General features: G+C 40.5%; 1 protein-coding gene across 1 annotated transcript; it reads left to right on the plus strand.

The window, feature by feature from the left end:
- Window positions 1-349: 349 nt before the first annotated feature.
- Window positions 350-17341, plus strand: LOC137257846 (large neutral amino acids transporter small subunit 1-like). The gene is made up of 10 exons (XM_067795327.1): window positions 350-1165; window positions 2894-3019; window positions 3496-3595; window positions 4139-4183; window positions 6589-6712; window positions 7204-7307; window positions 12452-12548; window positions 13296-13445; window positions 14138-14315; window positions 15644-17341. The coding sequence occupies exons 1-10, from the start codon at window positions 529-531 to the stop codon at window positions 15694-15696; spliced, it is 1614 nt and encodes a 537-aa protein (XP_067651428.1). The 5' UTR covers window positions 350-528; the 3' UTR covers window positions 15697-17341.
- The last annotated feature ends 1327 nt before the right edge of the window (window positions 17342-18668 follow it).

An 18668-nucleotide genomic window follows, 5' to 3' on the forward strand; every position in this document is an offset into this window, starting at 1 on the left:
ACATGCTTAAGACCACTGCTCATGCACGCGGCCGCGTCAACACGTGACCTACACGACACGGACTCCCTCCAGGAACCAACACATCCGTCACTTTCTCCGAAATCCTAGGTCAAGGTGGGGCCAGTACGTGGCCACAACATACATGCCGTTGAACACCGGACCTACTGCTTCCAAACACGTGACTATCGCTTGCTGTTGTGAATGACAGTATCTTAAGTCGGTTTGACTGTAGGTAGGTGTGAAGTAGTGAAAGGCAGCCAACGTATCGCAAGCTTATTGCACAACGGTCGAACTGTACAAGGGGATCCGGCTTCCTAAATATATTCAGCAGTTTGTGGCGTTTTCAGTCAGTCAGCCTCTTTGCATCGTACCAGCACGGATCAAATTTAGTTATTCCTTAAATCGGGTTTCTTAGGATACTGTTAAAACAAGTGTCGCTGTATTTCATACGGAACTGTTAACACAAGTGTCAACCGTTGTATATCATACTGCACTGTTAACTCACAGGATTCTTAAATAAGTTTCGAAATGGCTGTTTTTAAAAGAAAATCAGGAGGTGCAGACTTGACCATGTCAAAGAAAGAGCAACCGAGTGTTTTCACGATCCAGGCTCACACAAATCCATCATATCAACCTGACGTCACTGAAACATCATCCGATAGCAGTGGAATTGCTTCTATAGAGGATTCTGAAAATGGAATTCACCCAGCATCAGATCCCAAGCCTTCATCACCGGCGGCAGCAGCATCACCAACACTGAAGAAGTCCATCAATCTCCTTCACTGCACTGCTATCATGGTAGCGGTCACCGGTCATTCATCTGTTTTCATTTCTCCCGGCTCCATACTGGGCTCCACTGGATCCATTGGAGCCTCCCTCATCGTCTGGCTGGTGGGAGGTTTAATTAACATGGGCCTGGCATTGTGCTTCGCGGAACTGGGAACAATGTTCCCCCATGCTGGAGGCCCGTATGCGTATGTTTTGAACACGTTTGGGCCTCTGCCGGGGTTTTTAATAATGTACGGGTATGTCGTGCTTATCGCTGGACCATTCTGGGCTTTCTTGGCCTATACGGCGGCTTTGTACATTGTTAAACCAGTCTTTCCTGACTGTGAAACGGAGACAGTTGAACTAGGCGTGAAATTGCTGGCCGGCTGGATTATGAGTGAGTACAGACACTGAAACAAATACATCCATGAAAGTCCATGAAATTCTATATATGACAGAATGAAGAAAGTCTCTAGTCACCGTTTCGTTATGTTTATTACTATAACTAAGGAACCACTCTTTACCTAAACGTGTTCATTTCGGAGACCTTATGTGTTAGTCTAGAGTTCGGGTAAGACTTAAAATTCCATCATGTATTCAAATCTCACATGAATGAGATACGTTTCAGTCGCTTTTATGAATATTTAAGCAATATCAAGGCGAGGGACAACAGAAATTGGCTTCACACATTGTACTCATCCAAAAAATCGGACCCGGGTGACGGGGAACTCATTAACCACTTGACTGCCCCTCTGCCCACAACGGTAAAACGGAATATAAATTTCCATATTATTTATTATTATTTATTCTGTATGTCCCACCTCCGGCATTTCAGACGTGAAATACCCGTCTCAGCCTTCCAGACCGCCGATGAATCAAATGACCTTCAATACTCATGAAGTCCATTATTGTTCTGTATCTACATTATTTAAAAACTGATTCCGAAGAAGAGCGTCAAGATCTGTCAAATAAGTTAATTTAGAGAGTATTACAAAATTTTGATGAAAGTTACACAATTAGGAAGAAATACATTTTTCCCCATCTTCCGCCCTCCTGGAATTTTAGTCCGACGTAATGAAGTAAATTTTAAAATTTCTCTCGTTTACCCGCTCCGAAACTTTATCCCCTGCTCTGTAGGGAAAATACGCCAGTCGTTGAACATTCATGAAACTCCAGGTGACGTTTATCTTTCTTCATCTATATTTAATGAAAACTGTTTCCTTGGCAACGTGTCTCGATCAGCCTGATAACTTAATCTAAATATTATCATAAAATGATAGTCTAAGAGTGTTTTTCACAATTAGTGAAAAATTCATTAACAATTAGTTTCCCATCTCCGCGAATTTTTATTTAACATAAAATAATAAAACAATTTCATATTTCTTTTTCCTCCGCCACTCTGGTAATGTATTCGTTACTGTGACTAGGAAAAATACTTTCAGCCTTGAACAGTCATGTAACATCAGGTTCTGACAATTTTATGAAAGTTACACAAATAGTGAGAAATCCAGCAAGAATCAGAATCAATTATATTCCTTATTTTCCGTCTTAAAGTTTCATTTCAGCGTGAACTAATAAGATGTTTTCTTACCTTGCTTTCCCCGCCGCTACAGAAATGTGTATGCTCATGTGAAAAAAAGATACTCATACAATAAAAAACAAAACAAAAAAAACACCACTTCATTCCGAGCTTTCTTCATCTAACTGTCTCTGAAGCAAATGGACCCGTGAAGGTCCCGGGGTAGAATAGGCCTTCAGCAACCCATGCTTGCCACAAAAGGCAACTATGCTTGTCGTAAGACGCGACTAGCGAGATCGAGTGGTCAGGCTCGCTGACTTGGTTGACTCTTGTCATCGGTTCCAAAGTGCGCAGATCGATGCTCATGTTGTTGATCGATTATTTACAGACCGCCGCCATATAGCTGGAATATTGCTGAGTGCGGCGTAAAACTAAACTCACTCACTCACTGAAGCAAATGGGATTCACACATTGTACCATGAAGCTGGAAAATCGAACTCGTAATTTCGGAATGACTAGCGGGCGCTTTAACCACTAAGAAACCCCACCGCCCCGGATTAACAATGGCCTCTCGGAACTTGTAGCCTGTCTTTACTATTATTTCAGTTTCCATGGTTGCTCTGAACTGTACGTTCATGAAGTTTGTGACAAAGGTGCAGACGCTACTCTCTAGCACAAAGATCCTCGCCCTTCTCATCATCGTGAGTGGCGGCATTGCCATGCTGGCACAAGGTATGATGGTGATGATAAAGATGATGATGATGATAGTTTCATAATCCTTTCACTCCGTTTCCGACCCGTGAAGGTCCCGGGGGTAGAATAGGCCTTCAGCAACCCATGCTTGCCATAAAAGGTGGCTCTGCTTGTCGTAAGAGGCGGCTAACGGGATCGGGTGGTCAGACTCGCTGACTTGGTTGACACATGTCATCGGTTCCTATTTACACAGATCGATGCTCATGTTGTTGATCACTGGATTGTCTGGTCCAGACTCGATTATTTACAGATCGCCGCCATATAGCTGGAATATTGCTGAGTCATTTTTTGGTTAGCAACGATTAGCTGATTCAATTTTCGTTGCTTTGTTTATATTGTTTTCACAAGGAAGACAGGTATAATATAACTAAGATATAAAATGATGATGACGCGGTTTTCATTAAGCGAACAGTAGAGGTTGTAGCTGATCACACGGGTTTACTTCCTTCTTTCAGGTAAGCAAGACAACTTTGAGAATGTATTTGAAGGGACAAGTGAGGAACCAGGCGAGTTTGCCGTGTCCATCTTCTACGCCATATTTTCCTATGGAGGCTGGTAAGTTCCTTATGAAACTTAACATGTCAAAAAGGAGGGTAGGGAAATAAACAACATGATCTACACTATATATAAATTGAGCAACTATGCTTTTACTCTGCTTTTAGCAATATTCCAGCAATACCAAGGCGAGAGACACTAGCTAGGAAAGGTCATTAAACATTATGTCATGTTGAGAATCGAACCCGGGTCCTCAGAGTGACGAGCGAACGCTTTAACCACTGGGTTACACCTGGTAGATTAGATGCCTGTTTACCAGAACGTTGGTAGTTTCTAAGTGTAAACGTATTTACATGTATCAGTTGAAATACATTCACTACAAATTTGTCCCAGTATACTATTTACGTCTTTGGGGAAATTTAGATCTAAATCCCGCTAGTGTTAAAAATTCGTGTAAGAACAAAACTAATCTGTGCCTGTTTCTTATGAGTGTGTTGTTGTGCTTTGCTTCCTGGTAGCACGCCACGGTTAGCAAGGGATATGACAAAGCTTTATATCGCACCTATCAGCAAATTGTGTACTAACTGTGACATTTATTTTCAGGCAAGTGATGACGTCACTTACAGAGGAGGTGAAGAATCCCGGAAGGTGATTAGAATGTTCATTTTCAGAGAAAACGTTTTACTCATGTATCATATATAGCTGTAGTCCACATATGGCCGCTTATCACATATTCAAATGTGCCAATAGTCTCAGGAACTGCGATTATGTATTTGTATATGGCTTTGACTTTCATTGTGATTATGTATTTGTATATAGCTTTGACTTTCATTGTGATTGCATAACAAATATATTCGCATACGGCTTTATGCATTCACATATGGGGGTATATAATTGTATTCGCATTTTTAGAGTATACATTTACAGCAGAATATATCTTCTTATATGGCTATATGTATTTAAACACACGTGACTGTGCATTCGCATGTGATATGTTCCCACATGATGTTTTGTATTCACATGTGCACATATATTCACGTGTGGCTTTATACTTAAGAATTGCGATTTTAAGATTCGTCTTTCTTGTAACTAGCGTCCAAAAGAAACGCCACCAAATATTTTCGTGTTTAAAACAAAACTTGAACAAAAACGGTAACATTAATGTTTTATTGTACGAAGCAATCATTCAGCAACAGTATTTAATGGATAACAAGAAGAAAGCTCGTGATTTACTCACATGAATGACACTGAGGTGTATTATCCGGTATTCGATCACCAATCGACTGGTAGCTTTCATAACTTTCGGGGCAGCACATATTGTTCAATACCGGGTGTGGCCATCTCTAACAGTGATGCAGGCCCGAACCCGACGTCAAACTGAGTAGGTGAGTCTTCATGCTTCTTAATTAGGGATCCGACACCATTCCTTTTGTATGGCAGCTGCCAAAGCGTTCCCCGTCAATGGCTGATTGACGAAAACGACGTCCCAATTATTCCCAAAGGTGCTCAGCTGGGGACAGATCTTGAAGAGCTGAAACTTGCTTCACTCCTTCGTTACTGCCAGTGTGGCACAGTCCTGGTTAATCTCAGTCTGGCACGTCGGTGTTGGCACGTCAACATCATGCCCTTGAAAGGTCGATTGGCACGGAGACCATGAATGCAGAGTCGTCTGCCCACAGTCTGTCTGCTGACTGGATGTCCAATGCTGTTGGCACTTAAGGACGTCACAGTGACGTATCGGTTCCTCAAGTGAGACACCCGTAAATACCGGTCTTCTTGTTAGGTAGTGACCTTCGTTCTACCACTCTCTGGCCTGTCTGCGGTACTGGCAGTGTGTCGTAGACATGTGACAAGTCTTCCGATGGTGCATCTGCAGCATCCCATGTCCTAGCCACATACTCTTGTGTCTGTTCCATCTGTAACATGCCATTTGCTCTCTCTCTCTCTCTCTCTCTCTCTCTCTTTCTCTCTCTCTCTCTCTCTCTCTCTCTCTGCTGTGGTGTTAAACGTGGGATGTTCCTGGTTGTCAATCGATTACAACTGTCAGGGAATAAACCTGGTTAGCTTTTATACCCTAAATTCTCTCTCTCTCTCTCTCTCTCTCTCTCTGCTGTGGTGTTAAACGAGGGATGTTCCTGGTTGTCAATCGATTAAAACTGTCAGGGAATAAACCTGGTTAGCTTTTATACCCTAAATTTGATACGGGTAACTTTATGCACCGTTTCCGTTTTGTTCGTGTTAATTCGGGGTTTTTTCACAAAATAATCAACTGGAAACTTCCACTGTGTTCGAGATGTGTTTTAAAATATTTTCGAACAGACTGACGATTATTTTGACAATTTACGGTCGTTTTTATTTTGGTGGCTCTTCTTTAGGCGTTTATTTACATGGATTTACTTTTCATTATGATAACATCACGGTATATATATTCACATATGGCTTTGACCTCACGTGTGACTAGTAACTCTTTTTGTTACCCAATTGCTGTGTTTATTCGTGACAGAGTTTTCATGTTAGATCACGTGTTTGCATATGACAATACGTTCACGTGCAATTACGTTGTCGTGTATAGTCGAGATATTTGTGTTGCGTATTAAAGAAATGTTAAATTGGCGCTATGGAGCCGCAGACGATGCAAGGGTCGGTCCGGTAGCCTAGTGGTTAAAGCGTTCGCTCTTCACGCCGAAGACTCGGGTTCGATTCCCCACATGTGTGGGGTACAATGGGTACAATGTGTGAGGGAGGGTGTCCACCGCCGTGATATCGCTGGAATATTGCTAAAAGCGGCGTAAAACTAAACTCACTCACTCACTCAGACGTTACAAGTAAAAAAATGTGAATGTTATTCACGCCACATTGAAATACCTTCATGGCACGGTTACTACAAATATGAGTAAAATATGTATAGCTTTATGCATAATGCATAATAAATGTAACTGCACTATAGTGAACCTTTCAAACGTGAAGAATACTATTTTAAAAGTAAATTGTGCATATTATTATCACCATCGCTGTCATTATCATTAATATTTTTATTTTCATTAACAATTTAGAGACCTCCCTCTGTCAGTGTACATCACCTTTTTCATCGTGATCATCAAATACATCCTCACCAACGTCGCCTACTTCACCCTCATCAGCCCCGCTGAGATGTTGCAGTCTAAGGCAGTGGCACTGGTAAGTAGTCGGTGGATAGGTATGACTTTGAGCGTAGCAACGACGGCTCTGCAAGAGAAGCAGCATCATGGCCCTCCTTGCTTTATTAGCTATATTAACGATTAACAACAAACTGTAATGTCCAGTTTACTTGCCATATATAATGTCATATATTATGATAATATGCTAATATAAGGACAAAAATCAAGGTTTGGGACAGGTATTCTTTGCATGTTTTTCGAGAATATCGCGTGTTATCGTCTCACGTCTGCATAGTGAATGAGTTCTTTTGCCATCACCCATGACACAATTCAGTTAACACAAGCATAGAATTTTACCTAATGTTCTAAAAATTTTAATGTCCTCATATAATCTACAGATAAATTACACGTGTATCATTTTTATGATTACCTTAAGCCGAAAACATTCAAATCATATTACGTCATTTGTTTATGAATTTGAAGGCATAATTTAACGGTTGTAAAATTCAATTTATTCTGCTCTGTTTGCAGCTGTTTACCGAACGTCTGTACGGCCCCATCGCTCCACTGATATCTGTATTCGTGGCCACCACATCGATTGGAGCCCTCAATGCATCTATTATGGGTCATTCGAGGTAAGGGCGTCCTTAAGCGTTTCCTCTATACCGACTTGTCGATTTCAAGCACGGTCGTAGGGCTGAGTAGGTATTGGGTGGTCAAATTGTCTGAAAGGGTTGATTTTGTGTCATAATACGACATGATCCGTCCCTACATTTCGCAAACTGCCGGGTTGGTGTGTCTGTTGTGAGCATACACGTAGGGCTGGGTGGGTATTGTGTAGTCACAATGGCTGAATGTGTTGATTGTATGATAATCCCATGACATTCAGTCTCTACCATTAGCAGACCAAGTATAACATTGTGGTGTAAAACAAAAGTCGCTTACTTTCTCGCGTGATCCGTTGTATTTACACGCGTCAAACGACTTTCTGATTTATGTGTGAAGTGCCATCTTATATACATGTAATTTGATCAAATATTCTGAGTTTTTTTCTTGAACATATTTCAGCGTTCCTTATATATATGACAAAGATGGATTTGGCCATAAAATTAATAACCAAATATGTTACATACTTGTTTTGTACACGTAACAGTTAAACTGACACATATTTTACGACTAAAAAAATGGTATTCAGAAAGGGGGACAAAATGGTTTATTTGATCCGAAAAATTACAAAAATTAGAATTTGTCTTTTTTTACAAATACCTATAAATAACATAAAGAAGTATGTTCTCCAGAGCACGGTATATATTAACCATGCATGCAGAAAAAGTATTCTGTCAAGAAATATATTTTCCGATATTCAACGATACCACTTCATACGTTATTTGTGATACGGTAAATTACTCTGGTAAATACAGCTATTTACCAACAGAGCATAAAAATGTACGTGAACAACTTATCCATGCTATTACCCGTTGTTTACTTTCCGGGGCGGGTGCAGCCAACACGTCACATGTTTTCTCCGAATCAACCCGGATATAGGTAATCCGGGCGATAGTTCTATGTCCGGGTAACAATGGACGATAGAAATCGTGTTCTTGGACGATAGGAAACGGGAATGATGTCATTTGTTTGCAACGTTTATCACTGCAGAGTATACTGTCTACATGGTTCAGCTCACCGTGTCCATTTTGTCATTAATCGAAAAGTACATTCTAAGTATATGTATTGTTGAATTTTTAATGTAGGGATTAGCCATCTTATTACCTTACATATGTTCCAAAATGTGTCATTAGCGCTGTTGTTAGGCGTAGTAGTAGTAGTAGTAGTAGTAGTAGTAGTAGTAGTAGTAGTAGTAGTAGTAGTAGTAGTAGTCTGAGAACTATGACTATTATAAATAGGACATTCAGTTCTGAGGATTGAGTTTTGAATATTATAGACGTGGAATACAATTCTGAGCAATCTGTCTTGACTGTTATAGATGTGGAATTCAATTATGAGGACTGTGTTATGACTATTATAGACAAGGAATTAATTTGTGATGACTGCGTTGTGGCTAGTAAAGATAGGGAATTAAACTGTGAATGTGAGTATGTGTTATGAGTATTACACATATTGAATTCAATTCTGAGGACTGTGTTATGACTATTATAGACAAGGAATTAATTTGTGATGACAGCGTTGTGGCAAGTAAAGATAGGAAATTAACCTGTGAATGTGTGTATGTGTTATGAGTATTACACATATTGAATTCAATTCTGAGGACTGTGTTATGACTATTATAGACAAGGAATTAATTTGTGATGACAGCGTTGTGGCAAGTAAAGATAGGAAATTAAACTGTGAATGTGAGTATGTGTTATGAGTATTACACATATTGAATTCAATTCTGAGGACTGTGTTATGACTATTATAGACAAGGAATTAATTTGTGATGACAGCGTTGTGGCAAGTAAAGATAGGGAATTAAACTGTGAATGTGTGTATGTGTTATGAGTATTACACATATTGAATTCAATTCTGAGGACTGTGTTATGACTATTATAGACAAGGAATTAATTTGTGATGACAGCGTTGTGGCAAGTAAAGATAGGGAATTAAACTGTGAATGTGTGTATGTGTTATGAGTATTACACATATTGAATTCAATTCTGAGGACTGTGTTATGACTATTATAGACAAGGAATTAATTTGTGATGACTGCGTTGTGGCAAGTAAAGATAGGAAATTAACCTGTGAATGTGTGTATGTGTTATGAGTATTACACATATTGAATTCAATTCTGAGGACTGTGTAATGATAGATATGGAATGTTTGTTGATTGTTATTACTCGATGTAAGCAACTATTTGGTCAATGTGGTAATTTATGATTTCTTCGTTTTTGTAAAATTTGTACTCTTGATTATTCAATATATTTATTCCCCGATCTATGCCACAACAAAAACAGGTATGCATCACTGATCCAAAAAATCCTACTATCTACCCATGTGAGGTTTAACAGATAAGTATACCAATATTTAATGATATGTTAAGGAAGCTTTTGTTATACATTAAACTTACTCGAAATTGTGTGTAAAGCTTGTATAGACATAGGTATGTGCACATATATAAAATTACGTGAATCTGTGGTTTAAATTGTGAACAACACAATCTAACACCTCTTCTACATGAAGAATTAGGACTTATTTGTATCAAATTATATTTGTGTAGATATTGTGTCATGGTTGCTGTTGTAAAACTATATCTTACTAATGAACTAATTACCGAAGCGGAGGTAGGGTCCCTTAATAGAAATGGGCGTCCACGTAGCATCCGGGTCTGAGGATAACATCTTAGACCCGGATGCTACGTGGACGCCCATTTCTATTGTTCCCCCGACCCATCTTTCCCCCGCCGTGATACTGCAGGAATATTGCTAAAAGCGACTGAAAATAAATAAGCTTAGATTGTAGAACCGGGCGCACCCTAGAGTTTCACAAGTCCGTAGGATAATAATTATTAGTGTTTTTGTTTTTTTATTATTTCCTTCAAAATATGTTAATAACAGACTGGCATCCAGTACTGTCCGTTCACCTACACTTGCATCTCTAAAGGATAGGGTTACTATACATCGATGGGATCAGCATTCAGTAGAGCGTTTGAGCAAGGCTACCCTACACTCAATATGCAGTTTATCATTAGTCTGTAAAATGCTGAGTCACCGTTGCTCTGTTACATCGTTACATTGTGGTAACACAAATGCAATAAGTACATCCGGGACTGTAATCGCTTTGTCATGATCACGTGATGTCATCCCAGTACACGTACCGGTCATGGTGTATCTTAACGTATAACCTCAACTGACAGTCACATCTCTGATAGTGCATGTTTGATAAAGGAGGAGACTACAACAACGCAAACCGGATGTCGGCGTAACCACGGGCTACCAAAATACACACGAGGCAACGAGGATATCCGTATCTGGATGGGTGACATCAGGGGACCGGTTTACCTGGAAATAGGCTAAATGTTAGGAAGAAATGGCCTTGTTCAAACAACAATTGCCAAATAATAATTACTTTGACTATTAGTTTATCACGGCGTTCAAATCTAATTCTTTCTTAAGAGCAACGGAAGTGCATATCGTCCATCCTCGAATAAAAGCCGAGCATTTAATTGTTTCAAAATATTCGGAGAGACGATGTTTTTTCAAGACGGGGGTGTTATTCAGAATGTGAAGGTCTATTTAGGTCTCAAGGTTTGAATTTCTCCTGTTAAAAGTCACTGTCTCGTGTCCTTCTCTCACGATAAACGGGCTCGGTGACATGGCTGGCACATGTCATCGGTTCCCAATCGCGCAGGTCGATATTCATGCTGTTGATCACTGGATTGTCTGGTTCAGACTCGATTATTTACAGACCGAATCCATATAACTGGAATATTTCAGAGTGCGGCGTAAAACTAAACTCACTCACTCTTACGCTCCTTACTTAAACTGATACTGTACTCGATATGGATAGTACTTAGTCTCAAGTATGAAACTTCCGAAAACGGATATCGATCACAGGTTAGCATGACACTCGTGTTCAGTAAAAACTTTCTCTCTTTTTCTTTCTAAAAACTTCTCTCTTGTCATGTTTACGGTATAGGTGTTCGAATCTATATTCTTTTGATATGATTGCAGACGTGATGTAAAATCTCGTGTTTTAGTGTGATAAGTACTAATATCACAGGATATAACTTTTGATTCAGCGTTCTCAAATGGTCTCTCAACAAGAGGTGAAACTGTTTTAATATTGACATGGGCAACACTTCCTATGTCGTGGTGTTTATGAGTGCTATTACTGTTCCTTGTTCGATTGTTCAGAATATTCTACATTACCTTTAGTGTGAACAAAATATTTGCGTTCTACTCTTATTTTTCTACTTACTTTCTAACTGAAAGCAATAATCGTACTTACTTATTTGCACTGTCGTTCATTGCGTCACGACTTGCTGTACTTGTGCACGTTGTGTAGACATATTTCATCACCTCCCCACGCACGCTTTTGTTAATTGTAGAGGGAGAGGGAGTGCTGAGGTAGCCTAATGGCGAATGGCATCATTTGGTCAGGTGGTAAGGCGTCCACCCACTTTTCATAAGGGGCCTTATGAAAGCATATAGGTTAAGGTACCCACTCGTCACGCTGAAAACGCGGGTTCGTTTCCCCACATGGGGACAATGTGTGAAGCCTATTTCTTGTGTCCCCCGATGTGATATTGTTGGAATATTGCTAAAAGCGGCATTAAGGTCAATCACTTTCTTAGTTTTGCAGCAAGAACTCCGTATGTGTTACTTGTGTATGAAAAAGACATTAATATTACCCAATTAAGTTAAACTCCCTGTCCTATAAATACTTAATATCTAGTTTGCGTTGTTTTGCACACATATGTGAACGTTGCACTCAGTCTGAATAATGCATGAAAAGTGTTCTATGTCTCGTTCGTTTTTAATACCCGCCATGATGTAGCTGGAATATTGCCATAAGCGGCGAAAACACACACTCAGTCAAATCGACACGTTTTTCGTTTTTGTGAGTGTAGGCGACACCAGTTTTCAGTCTTCCGAAGCTTCCTTAACCATTCTCGACGTACAACGTAAATGTATCCACGGATTGCATCAAAGGATGCAAAGTGTTTTTAATACTAAGTGTGACTGATGATTTGAAATGAATTCTCTAAGGCCTACGTGTGTGCTCGTACATGCCGTCACTCTGTACTTACTTACTATATATTTTTTAATGATTGTCTTCGCAGATTGCTATTTGCCGGCGCGAGGGTCGGGCACATGCCCACCATATTTGGTATGATCCATCCAAAATTCCGCACCCCATGGCCAGCCATCATCGTTTTGGTAAGTCTCAGTGTCGTGTACATTATATACTGTCCGGCAAAAGAAATGCAAGATTCGAAAAAATGAAATCTCGTAAAAGCAAACATTCATGTTTATGTTTTCTCTTTAAAAGCTTGAGAAAAAATAAATAACGCAAAATATTTCAGGCATATGACAGCTGGGTTGGGTCCAGGTTGGGTCAGACAACTCTCTGATTGATCTGACGATTCTGTGATATCATGAGCAGCCATCAACGGCCATTATGTCGAATCTTGTAGCCAGTATAGGCTGGAGCTAACTCTAACCAACGAAACCCCAAGCTGGGTCAACAGGTGGCCCGATTAGCTGAACTGTTCCAATCAGTTTGACAGAGTTACGACTATTTGTCGTGCCAGGATCCGGTAATCTGAGGTTCGAACCACAGATAGGGGTATGTAGCATGGCATGGAATAATCCGTCAAATGACACCCCTACCTTTGGGCATGTAGAAAGGCGTCCAACCGCGGATCATAAGAGGCCTTTTGATCGCTTTGTGGATAAAGCGTTCGCTCGTCAATGCCGAAGACCTGGGATTCGATATAGGGGTACAGTGGCTGAAGTCCATTTCGCGTGATTTTGCTTGAATAGTGCAAACAAGGGCGTAAATCCATACCTACTCAGAGGATTACTGCACCGAAAATGTTTGTTGTAAGATTTAAAAAGGGGATTGGATGGTCACACGGATTACGTGTTATTATGACGTCAATGTCGACTTACGTTCCTTTCCAGCTTGCATGGGGTTTGATCATGCTTTACACTGGTGGGCTGACGACAATGATGGTCTTCATCAGCCTCTTCTCCACTATCATGGGCATCGCCGTCATCATGTCGCTCCTCTACCTCCGGATAAAGAAACCCGAGGAAGAGAGGCCCTATAAGGTAAGACTTGACTCAACCCCTTGTGTCGGTGTGGGCAGTGGGGTAGCCTACTATGTTCATATATCTAGATTCGATAAGTGTCATTGACTTGCACTCTCCTCACTGGATAAATGAGTAGTATAGTGGTTAGGGCGTCCATTCGTCACGCCGAAGACCCGGGTTCTATTACACACATAGGTACAATGTGTGACGCCCATTTCTGGTGTCCTCTGCGGTGATATTGCTTGAATATTGATAAAAGCGACGTAAAACAATACTCACTCGCTGGATCTGTGTGTGACTGGGTTTGCATGGGCCTCTATATGTTACAGAGCGAGTTCCATTTCACAAAGCGCATGACGCTGTGACCTTCACAATTCCATGACGCATCACGCTCGAACCTGCACACATGTACTACACTGTAAAATGATGCTGTGTGTCATGAGCTTATCAAATACACCTGTCACCAAAAAAGAAAGTGACAACGACATTGCGACATCTGTAACCTAGATACGTGTAATACACTTATCGAACGGAGAAATGTCAACTATTGTCTAAGGAACTTATATAGTGCCTCGATTAGTGTTTTAATGGAAAATAGTTGTTGTTGTTTTAAAGTGTCTTAAAATATTTACATCATTTAGATAGTGTTATAAATAAAGGGCACGGAGGAGTCTACTGGATAATGTAATCATGGCGTTTGTTTTCTTCAGACTATGCTGTTTGTGCCAATTATTCAATTGATTGTCAACCTGGCCGTGCTTGTACTGGCCATCTACCAGCGTCCACACCAGATGGGCATCGGTCTGGCCATCCTATTCGCCGGCATCCCGATCTACTGGTTCGGCGTCTTATGGAAGAATAAGCCCTCGGAGTTTACAGAGCTTGTTGGTGGGTTGACCTGGTCATGCTGACATGGAATCTTGTCTCGTTTGCGTGCATGTGCATGTGTGTAAAATATACAGTACACGACCTATGATGGCACACCAGAAAACCATGTTGGCCGATTTCTTTAGTTGCTTCATACGATATGCTTTGGTAATATATCATTAAGTTTTATATGGGATTGGGGTTAATTTCATATGAAATTTCATATGAAATTAACGTATACAAGATCCGGATTAAAATTTGTCGTCAGTATCCCATGCTTGTCATAAAAAAACTGACTGGGTAGTCAGTCTCGCGGGCTTGGTTGACACATGTCATCGTATCCCATTTCGGTAGATCGATGATTATGCTGTTGATCTTTATATTCTCTGGTCCAGCCTTGATTGTATTCGGTGTAGCTGGAATATTGCTGAGGACGGCGTGAAAGAGGAAGCGATGTCTGAGAGTGCGTATGTATATGTGTGTGTATTATTTACGGTGGCCTTTGACTGGACCAGTTTGGACCAGTGATTGATATAAGGAGCAACCATTGGGATACGGGGGAACACCAGCATCCATATCACCGAACCTGACCACCCGATCTCTATAAATGCCTCTCCCGATCAATATGCTTTGGTAATATATCTTAAACATATATACACGATTAGGGAATTCGCGTGAAATTAATGTATCCAGGCATGTATTTGTGTGAAACCCCATTCGGTGGCGAAATCGATACCATTAAGTTTCAAGTTACGCAGAGTGTCGATATTTCACAACAGGGCCACTATCAACGTTAATCATCTATGAAATAATCTATAAAATATTTCCCGTTAATGAAGCATCGCTATCGAAATGAAACACTGAACCAGAAAGAAACGATATATTTGTAAACTGGATTTGAAATTGCCAACGTTCTCAAACTGTCATGAAGTTGAAAACGCTGAAACGCTTCCAACATCTACCCGTCTTATTAAGACTGATTGTATTATCCTTCAGTAACCATTGTCCTTAGACGGACGGGTGGCCATGTTCCCTGATTTGGTTGCCACGTGTCATAGTATTCCAGTTGCGTAGATCGATGATCCTGCTGTTGATCACTGGATTGCCTGTTCCAGACTCGATTATTTACAGACCGCCGCCATGTAACTGGCATATACTATAGCAGTGTGCGGCTTTACAAACAACCATCCAACTTCCAACTAAGGAAAAACACAACTACGTGGATTGTCACCATCGAGTAATCATATCTATTTGTTCATTTTTCACATGTCTATCTAAAAGCAGATATTCTTCTTTTCTCCAGTTTCTGTGATTCTGTTCAGATTTTCATGTGTGTTGCTATGTTTCAGAGGGTGTCACCATACTTCTCCAGAAGATACTGGTGTTGGTGAAGGCTTCGTAAAGAACAATACATCTTCAGGGGCACTCCGGATTACACATTGTCATAGTAACCTTGGAAACGATGTGCATCTTCAGCCGATAATGACATATACTGGTGATACGGATATATTGTGTGAACGATAAATTGTGTGATAGTCAGCTCATATGAAATATGAATGCAGCAGGCTTTTGCTGTGCTCGTTGTTGAAGCAGTTTCTTGGTGCTATTGAGTCCATGCATTGTCTGGACCTTCAAGAACAGTAACATATGGTTATGGCGAGAAAGAGATGGGCATTCCAGGGTTCATAATCGGACCGAATTCATGTTTCAAACCCAGAACCACTGGATCCTTGTGTATCAAGGGGACTTAACCCTGTATGGCTTAATGTGGCTTCATCCACCTGCATGATCCTTGTACCTTCGAGGTGTTTCTGAACCTGACATGGACAACTGGTAACTTCAAATTGACGTCAGGGTGTAATCTCACTTATTTCTCTGCATGTGAAAATTAATCATCATCTATTCTGATCCTGGTAGGGATGTTTTCGTTCTTCAGTTCATGATCAGAATGCCAGTACGCCGCTTTTAGCAATATTAAAGCAATATCACGGCAGGGGACTCCAGAAATGGGCCTCTCAGATAGTTACCATGTTAGGAATTGAACCCTGGTATCTGGTGTGACAGTCAAGCGCTTTAACCACTGGGATACCCTATCGCCACCAGAGTGAGTTTGAACATCTTCAATGTATCGGAACGTGTCAGCATCGTGTTGGATGAGAGACCGAAGATATACAGATGTTTACCACTTTGGTGAAACCTCGATAGAGCGCTAGCAAACACAGGCTCACGTATCTCTGCGAGGATTAAAGATTAAAAATAATTGAGATGACCCCCGACCCAAAATGTTTCACTGTACAATATATCATGACTTGTCGTGATGCATTACACTGTGAAGCATTTCAAATCGGGGGGTCATCTCAAGTTGTTTTCTAATAAAATTTAAAATCTTTAATTTTCGCAAAGACACGTGGGCCTGAGGTTGAAACATGTCATCGAATCCCTGCTGCGCAGACTGATGTTCATGCTGTTGATCACTGGATAGTCTGTTACAGACTTGATTATTTAGAGACATCCGCCATATAGCTGGAATACCGCTGACAGCGGCGTAAAACGTCAAGAGAACCAAACCCCAAATAAATCAGGACGCAACTCTGCGCTGCGCGAGATGGCACTGTAGGCGACCAGGACACTTAGTCACCGAGGGGACAATTCCTGAAGTTATCTGGAGGTACCTTAGTGGAGATTGTTAAAACAACAATGTGATCTGAACATTTATCTGTGATAGCGTGGACTTTGAAAATACCACACAGATCTACGTCATTATCTTTTTTACCTGTGCAGCGTAAACAAATATACTTTTGTAGTCGTCGACCTTTTTTAAGCTATATTGTTTTATGTTCCTTGCAGATAGCAAAATACATTTATCATGTTTGTTCACTGAATATTATGCCAGGATTGTTACATGTATATATAACTTGCTTTCACAGCAAGTAAATAGTCATATCGACGCCATGAAATTTGTGTGTATTGTTATACATGTGTTTACATGTCTCATAATTTTGTTACATAACCTGTTGATTGTTTGCAATAAATGTATGATTATATTATCGGGGTTTCTGTTTGTTGAACTCGGGCCGTAACACTTATTCACAATTTCAAAACATATTTTTGTTCGGAGAGCTGAGCCGAAACAACTGATACATTTACATGGCATATTTATTCGAAACATCCTCCGTGTCCATTAAAAGATTTTGTCAATTCACACGGCACGGTCGGGTAGGGTCGAGGCTAACGCGTTGGGCCGTCAATTTCCGGGCTTTTCCTCACATGGGTACAATGTGTGAAGCCCATTTCTGGAGTCCCCCTCTGTGCCATTGCTGGAATATTGCTAAATGCGGCGTAAAACTAAACTCACTCACTCACATACATCACACATACAGGCCACCAGGATATAGAATGTTTGTATTTCTTATGTCGAGGTTTTACACGTAAGTCATGAACCAGGATATAATTGTTTATAGAAACATCTGAGCAGCATTTATCTGAAGACTTCCATACGTTTGCCAAATCCTGTTATAGATCATGTTGATATTAACCGACGTTATTCACTTTCCGGACACAGGGAGATATATTCACGTGTGAAAATATGACAGGAGTGACGATGGGTAGCCAAGTGGTTCAAGCGTTCGCTCGTCACGCCGAAGACTTGGTACGATTCTGTACTATTTACATGTAAGAGACCACGCAGAAGGCCCGGGTCGGATATGGCAATATCACGAAATGGATTCATATTGGAATATTGGAATAGAACCTGGGTCTCCAGCGTCGCGAGCAGCGGTTTAACCACTAGGCTACCTCACAACACGTACGGCCTCAAGACATTTTGGTAACAAGGCTACCACACCTGTGTAACTAATGACTTCACATTTACCAACTGGCGTATGGTTCCACAGTGCACAGTCCCATGAGCTTCCATGTTAAAGGCGTTCTCGGTACTGTGCACACATTCAACTTGTTACCATCCGAGCAATAAGCTACGGAAAATTAAACAGTAATTATGTGATTGTAGGTAAGACGATTCTTCACAAATGCACAAAATTTGGCTTGGATTTTACAAAAATTACATTCATGAAAATTATTTATGCTACACCAACTTAGCGTGTACGTCTATAGAAATTATGTCAAGTGTCCGAATATAGCTGACACATGTATTTTTAACGGTATAAATGCGTTTAATTTCTAAATACAACGACTAGACTGTCAAGTATTTTTAGGAAGACAAGCATTTCAGACACCTTTCCTGGTCAGTGATATTTCAGTGTAGGTATTGATCAGAGGGTACACAAACTGTGGTAACGCTGTGTTTTAAAATAATAAAAATAATCAAATAATGTATCAAATGTCGAAAGCAAGAACCCAAGCAACCTTTCTTAT

Source organism: Haliotis asinina, chromosome 12 (assembly GCF_037392515.1).
Source record: "Haliotis asinina isolate JCU_RB_2024 chromosome 12, JCU_Hal_asi_v2, whole genome shotgun sequence".
In the NCBI taxonomy this organism is placed as follows: domain Eukaryota; kingdom Metazoa; phylum Mollusca; class Gastropoda; order Lepetellida; family Haliotidae; genus Haliotis; species Haliotis asinina.